The sequence below is a fragment of the Eucalyptus grandis genome, chromosome 4, assembly GCF_016545825.1.
Source record: "Eucalyptus grandis isolate ANBG69807.140 chromosome 4, ASM1654582v1, whole genome shotgun sequence".
In the NCBI taxonomy this organism is placed as follows: domain Eukaryota; kingdom Viridiplantae; phylum Streptophyta; class Magnoliopsida; order Myrtales; family Myrtaceae; genus Eucalyptus; species Eucalyptus grandis.
The window spans coordinates 28,296,419-28,314,355 of NC_052615.1; the positions used below are offsets into that span (position 1 = coordinate 28,296,419).

General features: G+C 40.8%; 3 protein-coding genes across 3 annotated transcripts; all 3 read left to right on the top strand.

Moving 5' to 3' along the window:
* The first annotated feature begins 98 nt into the window (after positions 1 to 98).
* LOC104441638 (probable GABA transporter 2) lies at positions 99 to 6,823 on the top strand. Its single transcript, XM_010054801.3, is given in 8 exon segments — positions 99 to 178; positions 330 to 560; positions 3,449 to 3,546; positions 4,656 to 4,842; positions 5,547 to 5,677; positions 5,870 to 6,085; positions 6,088 to 6,108; positions 6,186 to 6,823. Coding segments are annotated over 8 exon segments (1,341 nt in total). The 5' UTR covers positions 99 to 111; the 3' UTR covers positions 6,576 to 6,823.
* A 770-nt stretch (positions 6,824 to 7,593) lies between these two features.
* On the top strand, positions 7,594 to 8,802 carry LOC104443095 (protein trichome birefringence-like 24). Its single transcript, XM_039311272.1, is given in 2 exon segments — positions 7,594 to 7,857; positions 7,859 to 8,802. Coding segments are annotated over 2 exon segments (846 nt in total). The 5' UTR covers positions 7,594 to 7,734; the 3' UTR covers positions 8,582 to 8,802.
* Positions 8,803 to 11,447: 2,645 nt separating this feature from the next.
* Positions 11,448 to 16,891, top strand: LOC104441640 (probable GABA transporter 2). Its single transcript, XM_010054803.3, is given in 8 exon segments — positions 11,448 to 11,697; positions 11,864 to 12,094; positions 13,526 to 13,623; positions 14,749 to 14,935; positions 15,644 to 15,774; positions 15,968 to 16,204; positions 16,282 to 16,348; positions 16,351 to 16,891. Coding segments are annotated over 8 exon segments (1,338 nt in total). The 5' UTR covers positions 11,448 to 11,630; the 3' UTR covers positions 16,671 to 16,891.
* Positions 16,892 to 17,937: the final 1,046 nt, after the last annotated feature.

Below are 17,937 nucleotides of genomic sequence, written 5' to 3' on the forward strand. Positions count from 1 at the left end.
ACGCTAGAACCCCCACGTCACGCGCGTCCAGCTCTGCTGCTCCTTGCTTATAACTTCTCCCTCGCTCCTCCTCCTCGACGGACTCGATCCTTCGTACCAGAAGTTCACCCAATGGCGAGCCCTCCTGCGCCCCGCCGCGACGCTGACGCCGGAGCCGCCTTCGTCCTCGAGTCCAAAGGTAAAAACCCACCGCTCCACTGCGGCGGCCGTCGAATGCAACGCAGGCCAAGTGTTCGTTCGTCCGTCCGTCCGTTTTCGTTGCCTTTTTCGGATCGAGGAGAGACTTTTTCTTCCAGCCTCGATGTTGCCTTACGTGCTGTGGTCGACAGGGAAGTGGTGGCACGCGGGGTTCCACCTGACGACGGCGATCGTGGGGCCGACGATGCTGACGCTGCCGTACGCGTTCCGGGGGCTGGGGTGGGGGCTGGGCTGCCTCTGCCTCACGGCCATGGGGGTCGTCACCTTCTACTCCTACTCCCTCATGTCGCAGGTGCTGGAGCAGTGCGAGAAGGAGGGCTGCCGCCACATCCGCTTCCGTGAGCTCGCCGCCGACGTCCTTGGTGAGTTTATCTACCTAACCTCCCCCCACACGTCATCATTGATCTGTCCGCCGCTGTTGGCGCCGGATAAGTTCGACTGGTTCGTCCGAGGCTGCCGCGAGAAGACAACAATCTCGACGCCCTAGTCTCCTTGCGTGTTTTTACCGATAATGCCGATCGCGCTTTATAGCGCAAAGTCGGTTTCTAAGATTTGGGTTTGGATTCGGTCCTTAGTAGGTAGTGGTTTTTTAGAGCGTGTTTGGTAACGATTTCGTTCCCGGGAATAGATTTTGATCAGAAATAATTCTTTTTTATTCTGTTTCCGGGAATAATTTTTAAGCATTTTAAGTTGTTTGGTAACAGTCCAAAATTTCGATTTTGAAATAAAATTGCGTTTGGTACGCGTCTTTATTAATTATGTTCCAAATCAATTTCTTTTAATTTTTAAATAATTTTTTTATTATTTTCCTTTTTGTTCTTTTTTTTTCCTTTTTATCCTATTCTTTTCTTCTTCTTCTTTGTGGTGTCGTCGGTTTGAGCCGGCGGGTGAGGCCCGAGGCTAGACGACCCGTCGGGATGGCCAGTTTTGATTCTAGACGGATGGGTCGAAAACACAAGACCTCACCTAGCTTACAAGGGGTGAGTGTCGTCGGCCCTCGTCTAGAGGCTGCGAGCTCGCCCAATTTGGTGAGGCTTGAGCCTCATCGGCGGAGGCGAGCTCAGTGGCTTGAGGCTCATCGGCCCGGCCTTGCTAGGGTTGGGTGACGGGTGAAGAAGAAGCAAAAAGAAAAAAAGAAGAAAATAAAAAAAAAAAAATTCAAAATTTTTATTTTTATTTTAGAAATGTTTTCCAAATTTTAATTTAAAAAAAAAAAAAAAATTCAAATTCAATTTTTTAAAATATATTTTTATAAGAATAATTGTTTGTAAATCAAGCATCAAATCTAAACTTTGGTAGATTCGAAAACGTTTCGGGTCGTTTCAAAGGAAAATCATTTTTTGAATTTAAGCTTTGCCATGAAAAGGTTTTGTTGACTTGGAAAACGTTCTCCGTTGACTCATTTTCTTGAGTGACCCAAACATCGAAAAATGAGGAAAACGTTTTCTGAAAATATATTTCGCGAAACAAACGCACCCTTAGATTTATTCCCGGAACAATAATCAATTTTTTTTTTTTTTATTCTTGATTTTGTTTCAAATCTAATTCCGGGAACAAAAAAAATAGAAATTTGTTCTTAGGAACAAGAATTTTACCAAACGCGATTTTGTTCTCAAATTGCTCTCGGGAACAAAAAATTATAATCGACCTTTGTTTGGATGGTTACCAAACATGGCCTTAGTCCATCAAAAGTATCTCTCCATTCAATTTTAGTTTTTATTAATTATGAGCGAATCATCACGCATTTTTTGCTTAGTTATAATTTCAAAATACTTTAAAAAAATTATAAAATTTACTATAAGATTGGCGATACAATAGTTAAGGATGCGTTTGATAACGTTTCTATTAAAAAATTGTTAAGAAACAAAAATAGAAAAATTCCCCCGAAACAAAAATAGTTTTTCTATTTTTGTTCTAGAGAACAATTTTTGAATAGAAGAAGATGTTTGTAAACTTGTTCCTAGAATAGAAAAAGAGCGAGGAACACGTTTGATAAATTTGTATAATTTTTTAATATTTTAAATATTTTTATTTTTTATTTTATTTTTTTGTTTTTCTTCCTTTTGGTGAGTCGCCAACCTCGGCCATGGCCGGCGACCAGCTGACGAGGGCCGGCGGCCTTGCCCAACCACGGCGAGGCTCGACCTCGCCAGGGGCCAACGACCCTCCAGCGAGGTCGCTAGCCCTCGACGGCCGGTCCGACCATGGCCATGGCTAATGGTTGTTGTTCCAAATTTGTCGATGACAAAAAATAGCGGCCAAAGAAACAAGAATTGTGTTCATGCACAAAAGAAAAGAACACAAACAAATAGGGCCTAATTTTCTTGTTCCTTTGTGAATGTTACAAAAAAAAAAAAAAAGAGCATAACTAGATCCAAATTTTTTAAAAAAATTAGATTTCACAGAATTTTCTTTCGATATATTGAGAATCGGGTTTTTTTTTTCTTATTTGTTTAATTTTTAGCAAGTCTTTACACCAATCAATATATGAAGATGGTATCGGGGTCTACTAAACTTTAATTTTTTTTTTTTACAAGCTGAATCTAACTCATCTTATTTAAATTGTAGGATATAAGTTCGATTCTCAAAGATTCTCGAAATTTATTTCCTCACGCATAATACATCACCATGATTACACATAAAAAATCTGGAAAATCGTGACCGTACCGTTGCTTCATATTCAGATTTCCAATATGGATTCTGTGAATCATAACCAGTGAAAATAATTATGGATGTTTCGCGGAAGGTATAAGTAGTTTCAATTGTTCGGGCATATGGAGGAAACATTCTAGTAAAATGGTCGTCGTGGACAAGAAAAGATGGGACCATTGGGCGGTGCTGGGCCGCAAATACTAAAAATGTCCGCACGGATTGTTCAGACACGTTGGCCAGCCGCTGGACTTTGGTAGTTGGCGGCTACTTTTCTTTTCTCTGTTCCTTTTGTAATTTTGGTTTATATTTCGTAATGCTTGCGTCATGTTTTCTTGGAGCTTGGTGGCCCAAGGCCCATGGCTATAATGGGTAGAGCGGCCAGGCCGTCGATTCTTCTTCTTCGGTCGACAAGAGAGGTTTTAGTAGGGTCTAATTTGATAAGTTAATTCAGTGCATCTTCTAGTCATTCGGATGATGGATCCTTTACCATATGGATAAAAATTCTCGCGGGTAAATTTCTTTTTACTTGCGAAAATAATGCTGATGCTACCGTTCTAATTGTGCAGATCTTATGGTCTTGGCTTCTGTCATTTTATAGGATCGGGATTGATGTTTTATTTTGTGATATTCATACAAATCACCATCAACACTGGGATCGGAATCGGAGCGATTCTGCTGGCCGGAGAATGCCTTCAGGTATATCTTCTGTCCACTTCAGTGTTTGATGCAGTTTTGTGACGTTTTTGCGATTTGCACTAGCCTATTAGGCATGCCCATGAAAAATTACTAAAAAAATCTTAAATTTATTACAATTGTACTGATTCAGTTTTAAATTTATTATTTTGGTTAATTGAGTTATAAAATTTTGCAATTATGTCAATTCAATCCTTCCGGCAAAATTTGACCGATTGGTGAACAATTTTTAATATTTTTTTTTCTATTTTTATTTTTATTAATTTTTAATCTTTTCTTTTTTTCTCACCTCCCTCCTTTTGGTGATTGGCTAGAGGTGAGGGGATTGACGAGGGCTTGCCTCCCCAATGGCTAGGTAGCCCTCGCTTGCAGCAACGCAGACTGAGCTCACCCTTGGTTAGGCTTGGCTAGTTCCGAAAGAAGGAGGGAGGAGAGGGAAAAAGAAAAAAGAACAAATTAAATATTGAAAAAAAATTGAAAAAATAAAATAATATGAAAAAAATTGTTTGTTGGCACCTACCAGAGATCACGTCAATGTCGCCCAATCAAATTTGGTAGGATGGACTGAATTAACACAATTGTAAAATGTTTAGGATTCAATTGGCTAAAAAAATAAGTGTATGATTGCAATATATTTAAGACTTTTTTGGTAATTTTCCTTGAACTTGACTTATAAGCTAGCTAATCATATTGGCATTTCTCATTGACTATCTTGGATTTCAAAGTTTTAACTAAAGATTTCATTAACTCTTCCCTCAGCATCGGCGAAGTATATTAGCTTGGCTTCACAATAGGAATTGGAACTCCCCGGAAGCATTCAAGAAGCCTGTGGCGGTTTAAAGTACGCATAACAAATAGGACAGGAAATGGCTTTTTAGGAAAGATAATCTAATCAAGTTAAAACTTTGAAGCGCTTTGAACTATGTCCGTAAGCAATATATCGGCGTAAATGCCGCTCTCCGTGAGTCTCCCGGAAAACAAATTAATGCAGGAACATTTCTTGATTTAGATGTATTCACTGTCTGCTGTATATATTTCCTTTCTTGTATCAACCCGGAGGCAGAAGGATTTATTTTTATACAACTTTCTTTTTTCTGTTTGGACTGTACAAGATCGTGTACTCAAGCCTTTCTCCTAATGGGTCCCTTAAACTGTACGACTTCATAGCAATGGTGACGGTGGTCATGATAGTTATCTCCCAGCTCCCGACCTTCCACTCTCTCAGGCACATTAATCTGGGTTCAATGTTTCTCAGCTTGGGATACACCTTCCCTGTAGTTGGTGCTTGTGTTCATGCAGGTATTAAATCCATGTTTTTCGTGCTTTAATTGAACTGTATACGTTTCGGCTTCTTGTTAATAAAATGTTTCTTAGCCGCTCAAAACAAAAACTAGTGACATCGATGCTTGATTGGTAATTGAATAAATGTCATCTATGGACATAGAACACCTTTTTGATATCACAAAACCTCTACTTGGACCAGTTTAACCCGTGAAAAAAACTGAAAGAAGATTGATTTCTGAGATGGGTACAAGAAGTTAATGTTGAATCATGAAACTGCATTTCTAGGCATCTTCAGCTGACGCTGCCAGTCTCATGGCTTGTTGGAGGATTCCTGTGGAGCTTTCATCTACTTGCATGCTTCCTTCGAGGTCCAATTAGAAAGTTTGTTATCGGAGCTTTTGTGGAGAGAAGAAACTAGAATTTGACTATCCAGCCTTCCCTGTAGAGAGCAGTGGCTAGTCTAATTTTCGGTTTAATGTCAAAGTTCAAACTAGAAATCAGTCTTACAGCTTTTCACATTTCCTATTTCATTTTGAACCCGTAAGAATCTGTCATTTATGTTCTTCATGTAGGTCATATTTTGTACAGGCAAGAGTTAGCTATGGCAATAATGAACTGTAACCTTCTCCACATAGAAATCATATAATCGGCAGCATTATTCCTAAAGCAGACTATTCTTTTTCCATCCTGGCCATCTAACCAACTTCTACATCTTGCAGGTTTATCAAAGAATGCCCCTCCAAGAGACTATTCCTTGGAATCTTCAGAGTCAGCAAGGATTTTTAGTGCTTTCACTTCCATATCCATTATAGCTGCCAATTTTGGGAATGGGATACTGCCTGAAATACAAGTAAACCTCAACTTCTGTTTCATCTTTTGAAATCACCGTAAGTATGCTTGCATAGAAAGTTCAAATTCTGGGCTAAGCAGCATCGAGTACTAGAAAGACATGTTGACGATTAGCAATATCTTGTAATGTAGGTTCATATCCTTAGCTGTTAGAAACTTGAACTCTGCTCTGAATTGTTGTGCTTCATCGCAGGCAACTCTGGCTCCACCTGTGACTGGAAAGATGGTTAAAGGCCTTCTCATGTGTTATACAGCGATTTTTGTCACATATTATTCTGCTGCTGTGTCTGGATACTGGGCTTTTGGCAACAAATCGAACTCAAACATACTGAAAAGCCTAATGCCAGATAACGGACCTGCTTTAGCTCCGACTTGGGTTCTAGGCCTCGGCGTGGTTTTTGTCCTCCTACACAGCTCTTTGCCATTGGCCTGGTAATCACACTAGTAGTAGTAGTAGTGTACTCATTTAATTGGAATTTCTAAACTCATCTCCAAGGGCATGGAAACAGGTCTACTCCCAAGTGGCATATGAGGTCATGGAAAGCCAATCGGCTGATGTGAAGCAAGGAATATTCTCCCTGCGCAATCTCATTCCAAGGATAATTCTTCGGACTTTGTACGTGGTGTTTTGCGGGTTCATGGCGGCCATGCTTCCCTTCTTTGGGGACATGAACGCTGTTATGGGAGCTATTGCCTTCATCCCTCTAGATTTCGTTCTTCCAATGGTTCTCTACAACATCACATTCAAGCCGACGAAATCATCCTTAACCTACTTGATCAACATCTTGATCATCATCGTCTTCACTGGTGCAGGGCTAATGGGCGCATTTTCTTCTATAAGGAAGTTAATTCTTGATGCCAACCAGTTCAAGCTCTTTAGTAGTAACGTGGTAGGTTAGGATACAGGAAAATAAACTCCGCAGTTCCTATGTACTTGCACCTAATAGTTACAGGAGAAAGTTAAAAAGTTTTTGAAGGGAAGAAAAAGGAACATTCAAGGGGGTGATTGGTTAGTCATGAATACTAGAACTGTCCTCTGCTTTGTGCCAACGATAGGAGGTGGGATATTTCTAGGCATCGTCATCTGGAAGAGTAGACAAGTTGAAAACCCAAGCTTCAATCCAACATACAAAGAGGCATTTCTTTCTGTCCTCTGCTCTCTCAAAGAAATGTGGTCTCGATAGATTCTGCAATATAAACACATGCTAACCTGCGACGGCACCTGACATCATGCACAGCACCTTTCCTTTTGACTGGTTGTTCCGTACTTCATTATAATCGGTGCAACTATACGAGCAAACGCATAGTAAGCAATCCCCCTTTCGGCCAGTTCTTCCCAGCAACGACTTATAATCATGGATCATACGTAAATGACGTCCTAAAAATGATAATTGGTGTTGGCAACATCTTTACCATCGAGAGAAAAGGCTTTGAACAACGGAAGCTAAAAGGTTTCTTGTTCCTAACTACCATTGGAAGAACGTGAGAGAATGAAAAGCATGCCGACAGCATCGGGCTGAAGAAAACAGAATGTCCTTGATCATCTACAGACATTCTAGTCTTTTGCTTAAAGAAAAATTGTAGTTGATTTATGTGTCCGAGGATGGAAGCTGAATTAGCATATTGAGGCTTTTGAAATTTGATCACTTCCTTTTGTTTTTATTCAAAATTAATCTGGTAGGATGATTTCATCTTGGAATGACCTCTCAGTTTCTTTAAATTGTGACTACATACAATTGAAGGTTTTAGTTGGACGGGCGGGCGGAACAGATGAGCAAAGGGTAGTACCTGTTTGTCCTCAGAATGTGCCATAAGTAGATGTTTCTGAATAGATTAGGGATTTGCAGATTATCAGTATCATTCTTTGCTTGTCCTTGGTTCCCGATCCATGACTGCATAATGTGAATTGAGTGTGGTAACACCCAAAAGCAGAGACAGGCAAGCTTATTGAGTGCGCTGTCTTTGTGTGCAAGATTATCTTTTGAGATATTTCATCTTGATGTGGGGTGTGTATCAGTGAAAGTTCGCTGTTCTCTGACTTTTGTTCACTATAATGTTATGCAGTTTGAAATTCGTGGACCCATTTTGTTGTTTATTATTAAGCTCAGTGAATACATTTTTCAGATAGAACAACCAATACACGTTTTCCACGATGAAGAATACAAATCGAGAGGGTGGCACTTACCCCTCCTACAACTTCAACATCTCAGTCATCTGGACTCCGTTCCTCATAAAAGCAGCGATTTTCGAGGACTTCAATGGCGTCTCCACATCGGCAGTTGAACTTCATCTGGACAAGCTTTATACAAACTGGACTAGTTTGTATCCAAACTTGGATTACATGATAATATCAACGGGGAAGTGGTTTCTCAAGACCGCAATATACTATGAGAATGGCCGAGCCGTGGGCTGCCATAACTGTAAGAAAGAAGAGATTTCCGAGAAGGGATTCGAGTTTGCCTACAGGAAGACCCTGCATAACGTGGTGAACTTCATAGCAAAATCTAAGCACAAAGGTCTGATATTTTTTCGCACATCCACACCAGATTATTTTGAGAATGGGGACTGGCATAACGGTGGGACCTGTCGAAGAACGGCTCCTGTCAAAGAAGGTGAGATCGAATTGAAGGACCTGAACCGAATTCTCCGTGATATCGAACTCAGCGAGTATGAGAAGGCATCAGCCGCCATAGCTGCTAAAAACGGCGTGAATCTAAAGCTTCTCGACTTCACTAAACTCTTGCTGACGAGGCCCGATGGGCATCCGGGTCCTTACCGGGAGTTTCAACCATTTGCGAAGGACCAGAACGCCAAAGTCCAGAACGACTGCTTGCACTGGTGCTTGCCTGGGCCTATCGACACTTGGAACGATGTGATAATGGAAATTGTGGCGAATGCGAGTTGAATCAGAGTAGCAAAACCCGAGTTTTAATAGATAGAATTGGTGAGGTTGTAAACGCATGCAACAGGGCGATGCACGCTCCTCAGAAGGAGTTTGCAGTCTGGATTTATTGCTGATGGTTTTTTTTATACGTTTGATGGACCTACTTAAGTCTGTCCGCCCATGTTGGGCCAAAACCCGGCCCGTAAATGAAGGACCCATAGAAGAGTGCAATTATTGTAAAATAAAGAATTATAAAAAAAAATGGGGATATGAGCGGTTACCTTATCTGAACAATTAAGTTATCTGATTAGATTTTTCCCCAGGATGGTTCTCTTTACGAACGGAATCAGGGCTTCGAAGAATTTCTTATAAAAGTGCGACAATGGTGTTTAATTTATGCAAATTCAAGATATGTCCGACTACGTGATATACTTTTTGATCGATGTAACATGTTTTCTGGACACGTTTTCTGCGTTTTCATTTTTCCAGTATTTGAGTATCGAATTGTTATTTTGGGAATCTGTTTCCCTACAGTTGCAATGGTTGTGAATATGCTCTACTTCCTTCTTCAGCTCTCCCATTTTGCTCAGGTAGTACACGGACCATTACTGCCCAGTCAAGGTATTAATTAGTCTGATTGTACAAAAGAGAGCATCTTCTCTGAAGTCAAACAGAAACGATGTTGTATTGGCAAAAGGAATGGAATGGAGTTGTATTCCACCATGCGGTTTATCTGATTGCACTACTTGAGATCGAGCTCCACTAGACTCAATTGGTTCGACCGAGATACTGACTACGGATCACTTCTAATGTCCCATGGTATCGATTGCGTGACGACGCCGATCTTCTGATCCGGAACCGTTTCTTGGAGAAATCCAAAAAGGGTGTTCCATCGTGGTCGTCACTGCGCGTCCTTTCCCTTCTGCACCCGGACGGACCAAGCGATGTACACCTCCACACCTGAAAGTTAGGTCTCCCCTAGCTGTCCAAGAAGGACCATTCAAAAAAGGTGAAACGGACCTTTTCCTTTATTCTCCATGGTAAGGAACAGACAGAGACACGACTTAAGAAGCAGATTAACACGATAAAAAGCGAAGAGAATCAGTTCGTGGGGGATATTATGATAAACGAGATCATGCCATAAAAAAGAGGAAGTGGGGTTCCATTGGATATGCCGTCCAAAATGCTGCGTCCTTCCTCTTCCAGAATTCCACCCGTTCCGTTTAAAAAAGGGGAATCTGCGAGGTGTCCCCACGTTCCATCCTCGTATATGTCGCGGTTAAAAATAGAAAAGCTGTCTCCCTCCATGTTAGCGCGTCCTAACCCGGCAAGGTGCGTGTCGTTTCGTGTTGGCGCATGTCGACCACCAAGCTCGTGCGTGTGAGCTTTAGGACTTTTATCATAGTCAGGACGCAATCAAACACTCCAGTCACGCCACTCCATCCTCCCGGTTTCGTGCCCGCAACAACGACAATTATTAACTCACTCTTTGCTTCCTACAATAAGCAGAATAAAATGGCGTAAAGAATTTAAAATACGGTGCTAAAATAATCGTTGTTAGCAATGTAAATCGTACAAAAAGTAAAGATAAAAGATAAGTTTACTCAAGAAAACGTCGAGTTCTATAATTGACACTTGGGGTGCTTATAACACATACCACTCGGTGGTTACCGAAATTCTAATTGAATTTAAATCCACGAGCAACTTCCTACTCTAATGAGAGGTTATAGGAAAATATAATATATATATTATCTTGACGGCTACGGTTGCATTGACTCTATTATCGATTACTCGAGTTTGCTGATTTCATTGACTATATCATCGCGATGGGTACATCAATCCAATCACCTTGATAGTTACATGTTGGTGTTCATGACCTCGCCGACTAATGAAGGCTCTTGTTAATAACGCAATTGAGGACATTATTGGCAAGTTGTTGATTCCCTTCAAATTATTCATTGTTTTGCTGACTTTTGTTTTGATTAAACTCTGTTGTTATCCATTAAGTTCGTTGCTTGTCAATGATAATTGAAACTTGGCCGCTTTTTTGGATGTCAACAATATATGAAATTAATTCCCCCTTTTAACTGCATTTTTAATGCCGAAGCTCAGAAGGAAAATTGTCTTCTGTTTTCTAGAAAGAAAAAAACTTAACTTATTGGCGAAAATAACAATTTTCAGCTTGAATAGAAATCTTGATCAGGTGTTCGGTGGTGTCGTCTTCCACAGTAAGAAAATTTCCCTTTCACTTGACAATGAAACTATGCTTCCATTCAAATCGAAAGTTTTAAAAACATTCGACCTTTATTTTTATCTTGCGTTCTTATAAAAACTAAAAGAGCAATATTCTCATTCAGATTTCTCCCATTTAAAAAATAAATAAATGATTTGAAAAGCATTTTTTCCAGAATTGGTGACTTGTATCTTTCGAAATAATTAGTCAAACGATGCGCCAATTACCTAAACAAACCAATCCACCGAATTTCACTTTTCGAGATATAAAAAGTCAAACCCTATTTTTTTTTCCTTTCTTTCCCAAGTCTAATAGCGATCCGATCAGACCGGAGGCATAAAATCAAAGATAAAATAAAGTCATTATTAATGAGAATCATTATTAATGAAAGGCTTTCTTTATATCAAATCGCTCTCTTACTACCCTATCAAATACTTTTGAAAATAAAATAAAATAAAATTAAACAGCTTTCGTCCCACCATCATAATTATTATTATCATCATCATTATTATATGTGAACACGTTCTTAATAGATCGAGACTCCATCTCCTCAGTCTCGATCCATTTCTCCTTCTTTTTAAAAAAATAAATAATTTTTTTTTAAAAATAAAGTAAAAATATCACCGAGCACAAATTCCTCTCGCTCTCTCGCACCAAACGCACGCTAGCCTCAACTCCAGCTTCCGGGGGCCTCTAAATCGCGCCGGGGGCGCACGCCGCTTAACCTGCGCACGCCCCCACGTCACGCGCATCAAGCTCTGCTGCTCCTTTGCTTATAACTTTTTCCCCCCTCCTCCTCCTCGACCGGTTCGGTCCTTCGTACCAGAAGTTCACCCAATGGCGAGCCCTCCCGCGCCCCGCCGCGACGCCGACGCCGGCGCCGCCTTCGTCCTCGAGTCCAAAGGTAAAAACCCACCGCTCCACTCCGGCGGCCGTCGAATGCAACGCCGGCGAAGTGCTGCTCGCCTGTTCGTTCGTTCGTTCGTTCGTTCGTTTTCGTTTCCTTTTTCGGATCGAGGAGAGACTTTTTCTTCAAGCCTCGATTTTGCCTTCCGTGCTGGGGTCGACAGGGGAGTGGTGGCACGCGGGGTTCCACCTGACGACGGCGATCGTGGGGCCGACGATACTGACGCTGCCGTACGCGTTCCGGGGGCTGGGGTGGGGGCTGGGCTGCCTCTGCCTCACGGCCATGGGGGTCGTCACCTTCTACTCCTACTCCCTCATGTCGCAGGTGCTGGAGCAGTGCGAGAAGGAGGGCCGCCGCCACATCCGCTTCCGCGAGCTCGCCGCCGACGTCCTAGGTGAGTTTTACCTACCTAATCTCCCCCTGCACGTCATCATCGATCCGTCCGCCGCCGTTCGCGCCGGATAAGTTCGACCGGTTCGTCCCGAGGCCGCCGCGAGAAGACGACAATCTCGACGCGTTGGTCCTCTTGCGTGTTTTCACCGATAATGCCGATCGCGCTTTACGGCGCAATCTCGGTTTTAAGATTCGTTCCTAGAGGCTTTTCAGTTTATCAAAAGTTCCTCTCCATTCATTTTATTTTATTTTTCTATTAATGAATTATGAGCGAATCATCACGCATTTTTCGCTGAAAATTTCAAAATACTTGAAAAATTTATAAAATTTACCATGTGATGAGACCTTTTTCATGATTTTTTTTTAAATTTATGCAGTATTTAAGATTGGAGATAAAGTAGTTGATCTTCTTATTCCTTTGTGAATGTTATCCTTTAAGTCCCCCCCAGGGCCCCAACAAAAAAGAGCATAACTAGATCCAAAAAATTTAAAGAAGTTAGAACTCACAGATTTTTTTTTTTTTTTTTGGATATATTGAAATCACGTTTTCTTTCTTATTCGTTTAATTTTTAGCAAGTCTTTACACCAATCAATATATGGCAATGGAATCAGGGTCTACTAAATTTTAATTTTTTTTACAAGCTGAATCTAACTCATCTTATTTAAATTATAGGATATAAGTTGGATTCTCAAAAATTCTGGGAATCTCCATGTTTATTTTTTCCTCACGTATCCCAAATCTGGAAAATCGTGACCGTACCGTTGCTCCATATTCAGATTTCTAATATAGATTCTGTGAATCATAACAAGTGAAAATAATTATTGATGTTTCGCGGATGGTGTAAGTAGGTTCTATTTTTCGGGCATATGGAGGAAACATTCTGGTAAAATGGTCGTCGTGGACAAGGAAAAATGGGACCGTTAGCAATGGGCGGTAGACAGAATCATTCGGATTTTTTTATCATTCGGTGGCTGCGCTGGCAAATGGACGACCATTGGAATGCGGGTCGGCGTTATGATCAGCCGTGAATACTAAAAACGCCCGCACGGATTGTGTACACGCGTTGGCCAGCGGCTGGACTTTGGTAGTTGGCGGCTACTTTTCTTTTCTCTGTTCCTTTTGTAATTTTGGTTTATAATTTCGTAATGCTTGCGTCATATTTTCTTGGAGCTTGGTGGCCCAAGGCCCACGGCTATAATGGGTAGAATGGCCAGTCCGTCGATTCTTCTTCTTGGGTCGACAAGAGAGATTTTAGTTGGGTCTAATTTGATAAGTTAATTCAGTGCGTCTTTCAGTCATTCGGATGATGGATCCTTTACCATATGGATAAAAATTCTCGTGGGTAAGTTTCTTTTTACTTACGAAAATGATGCAGTCGCTACCGTTCTAATGTGTGCAAATTTTATGGTCTTGGCTTATGTTGTTTTATAGGATCGGGATGGATGTTTTATTTTGTGATATTCATACAAACTGCCATCAACACCGGGATTGGAATCGGAGCTATTCTACTGGCAGGAGAATGCCTTCAGGTATGTCTTCTTTCTAATTCAGTGTGTGATGCAGTTTCATGATGCTTTTGCGATTTGCACTAGCTTCGTTAGGCATTACCTATGGAAAATTATCAAAAAAATACTAAACCTATTATAATTGTTTCAATTTAATTTTAAACTTATTTTTTGGTCAATTAAGTTCTTAATTTTTGTAATTATGTCAATTCAGTTCATCCGGTCAAATTTGGCCCGTTAGTGGATAATTTTTAATATTATTTTTTTCCAATTTTTTATTAATTTTTTAATCTTTTCTTATTTTCATTTTTCCTTTTTTTTTTCTCCTTCCCTCCTTTAGTGACTGGCTAGAGGTGAGGGGATCGATGAGGGGTTGCCTCCCCAATGGCTAGGCAGCCCTTGCCCGGCGACAGTGGGGTGAGCTCGCCCTCGGTTTGGCTTGGCGAGTCACTGAAAGAAGGAGGGAGGAGAGGGAAAAAAAAAAAGAGAGAAAAAAAATTGGAAAAAATAAAATAATATTAAAAAATTGTTTGTTGGTACCTACTAGAGATCATGTCAACATTAGTCAGTCAAATTTGGCTGAATCGATTAAATTAGTACAATTGTAAAAGGTTTAGGATTCAATTGGCTAAAAAAATAAGTTTAAAACCGAATTGACACAATTAAATATGTTTAAGATTTTTTTGGTAATTTTCCCTGGGCATGACTTATAAGCTAGCTAATTAGATCGACATTTCTCATTGACTATCTTAGATTTCGAAGTTTTAACTCAAGAATTCATTAACTCTTCCCTCGGCGTCGGCGAAGTATATTAGCTTGGCTTCACAATAGGAATTGGAACTCCCCGGAAGCATTCAAGAAGCCTGTGGCGGTTTAAAGTACGCATAACAAATAGGACAGCAAATGGTTCTTTAGGAAAGATAATCTAATCAAGTTAAAACTTTGAAGCACTTTGAACTATGTCCGTAAGCAATATATCGGCGTAAATGCCGCTCTCCGTGAGTCTCCCGGAAAACAAATTAATGCAGGAACATTTCTTGATTTAGATGTATTCACTGTCTGCTGTATTTATTTCCTTTCTTGTATCAACTCGGAGACAGAAGGATTTATTTTTATACAACTTTCTTTTTTCTGCTTGGACTGTACAAGATCGTGTACTCAAACCTTTCTCCTAATGGGTCCCTTAAACTGTACCACTTCATAGCAATGGTGACGGTGGTCATGATAGTTATCTCCCAGCTCCCGACCTTCCACTCTCTCAGGCACATTAATCTGGGTTCAATGTTTCTCAGCTTGGGATACACCTTCCTTGTAGTTGGTGCTTGTGTTCATGCAGGTATTAAATCCATGTTTTTCGCGCTTTAATTGAACTGTATACGTTTCGGCTTCTTGTTAATAAAATGTTTCTTAGCCGCTCAAAACAAAAACTAGTGACATCGATGCTTGATTGGTAATTGAATAAATGTCATCTATGGACATAGAACACCTTTTTGATATCACAAAACCTCTAACTTGAACCAGTTTAACCCGTGAAAAAAAACTGAAAGAAGATTGATTTCTGAGATGGGTACAAGAAGTTACTGTTGAATCATGAAACTGCATTTCTAGGCATCTTCAGCTGACACTGCCAGTCTCATGGCGTGTTGGAGGATTCTTGTGGAGCTTTCATTTACTTGCATGCTTCCTTCGAGGTCGAATTAGAAAGTCTGTTATCGGAGCTCTTGTGGAGAGAAGAAACTAGAACTTGACTATCCAGCCTTCTCTGTAGAGAGCAGTGGCCAGTCGAATTTTCAGTTTTATGTCAAAGACCAAACTGGAAATTAGTCTTACAGCTTTTCACATTTCCTATTTCACTCTGAACCCCTAAAAATTTGTCATTTTTGTTCTTCATGGAGGTCGAATTTTGTACTGGCAAGAGTTAGCTTTTGCAATAATGAATTCTGTAACCTTTTCGGCATAGAAATAACATAATTGGCAGCAATAATCCTAAAGCATACTATTCTTTTTCCATCGTGGCCATCTAATTGACTTCCACATCTTGCAGGTTTATCAAAGAATGCCCCTCCAAGAGACTATTCCTTGGAATCTTCAGAGTCAGCAAGGATTTTTAGTGCTTTCACTTCCATATCCATTATAGCTGCCATTTTTGGGAACGGGATACTGCCTGAAATACAAGTAAATCTCAACTTCTGTTTCATCTTTTAAAATCACCGTAAGTATGCTTGCTTAGAAAGTTCTAATTCCGGGCTAAGAATCATCGAGTACTAGAAAGACATGTTGACGATTAGTATTACCTAGCAACGTAGGTTCATATCCATCAGCTGTTAGAAACGTGAACTCTGCTCTGAACTGTTATGCTTCATTGCAGGCAACTCTAGCTCCACCTGTGACTGGGAAGATGGTTAAAGGCCTTCTCATGTGTTATACAGTGATTTTTGTCACATTCTATTCTGCTGCTGTGTCTGGATACTGGGTTTTTGGCAACAAATCGAACTCAAATATACTCAAAAGCCTAATGCCAGATAACGGACCTGCTTTAGCTCCGACTTGGGTTCTAGGCCTTGGCGTGGTTTTTGTCCTCCTACAGCTCTTCGCCATTGGCCTGGTAAACAAACTAGCAGTAGTAGTAGAGTACTCATTCGATTTGAATTTCTAAACTGATCTCCAAGGGCATGGAAACAGGTCTACTCTCAAGTGGCATACGAGATCATGGAAAGCCAATCAGCTGATGTGAAGCGAGGAATATTCTCCCGCGCAACCTCATTCCTAGGATAATTCTTCGGACTTTGTACATGGTGTTTTGCGGGTTCATGGCGGCCATGCTACCCTTCTTCGGGGACATCAACGCCATTGTGGGAGCCATTGGCTTCATTCCTCTAGATTTCGTTCTTCCGATGGTTCTCTACAACATCACATTCAAGCCAACGAAATCATCCTTAACCTACTTGATCAACATCTCGATCATCATTGTCTTCACCGGTGCAGGGCTAATGGGCACATTTTCTTCTATAAGGAAGTTAATTCTTGATGCCAACCAGTTCAAGCTCTTCAGTAGTAACGTGGTAGACTAGGGTACAGGAAAATAAACTCTGCGGTTCCGATGTACTTGCACCTAATAGTTACGCGAGAAAGAACTTTTTGAAGGGGCGAAAAAGGAACATTCAAGGGGATGATCGATTAATCATGAATACGAGAGTCGTCCTCTGCTTCGTGCCAGTGTAGACAAGTTGATATTCCAAGCTTCAATTCAGCATACAAAGAGGCATTTCTTTCTGTCCTCTGATCTCTCAAAGACATGTGGTCTTGATCGATTCTGCAATATAGACACATGCTAACCGGCGATGGTGTCTGACATCGTGCACAGCACCTTCTGGTTTGACTGGTTGTTTCGTACTTCATTAAAATCGGCACAGCTATATGAGCAAACGCATAGCGAGCAATTCCCCTTTCAGCCGGTTCTTCCTCACAGCAACTACTTATAATCATGGATCGTACAAAAATGACGTCCTAAAAATGATAATTGATGTTCGGCAACATCCTTACCAGCAAGAGAAAAGGCTTTGAACAACGTAATCTAAAAGGTTTATTGTTCCTAACTACCATTGGAAGAATGTGAGAGAATGAAAAGCATGCCGACAGCATTCAGCTGAAGAAAAGGGTTATCAAGCTCATCAAAGAAGATGGAAACGTTCAGGCATGTTTAAGACCAATATTAGCGAGACAGACGGAGATCACGTTCTTGACAGGTAATGACAAAATTTCCACTTGACTTTCGTTCTTTTCCATTCAGAATAATGAATGGACCAGCCGGCGGGGCATGGACAAGTTACTTGTCGAAATAGTTTGAAGTGCGCGCAAAGCATGCGGTATGATTCCTCCTCAATTCATGGGATTTGCGTAAGGCTGTCACCAGTCGTCCTTCCTGCGCTCTATCATTAATCATTATGGCTGTAGTTGTAGTTTCGGTGTCTGATCGGTCCTTTCATCTATACGGTTAGACAGACGCCATCAGACGCTTCCAAGAGAAAACTAATCGAGTAAAACAAATGCTTCGTTCGGACCGTCCAGTGCTCGTCGCGACCTTCATCAATAAGCCGAAGTCATATCCGAAATTCTTCCAAGTTTTATCTAGTTTATTCAGCATTTGACTTTTCCATCACTCATTCACCTAGCGATTGCTTAAGTTTCAAATTAGAAATCTGATCGTTTTCATGCAGCGGGACTTGGACAGAAAACCAAAAATGGAGAGAGGTTATAACACTAATATTTAAGCATAACGAGCTGTCTTCTGTGATACATCAAAGACACAATCACTGCGGTAGTTGCGAGTCACAACTA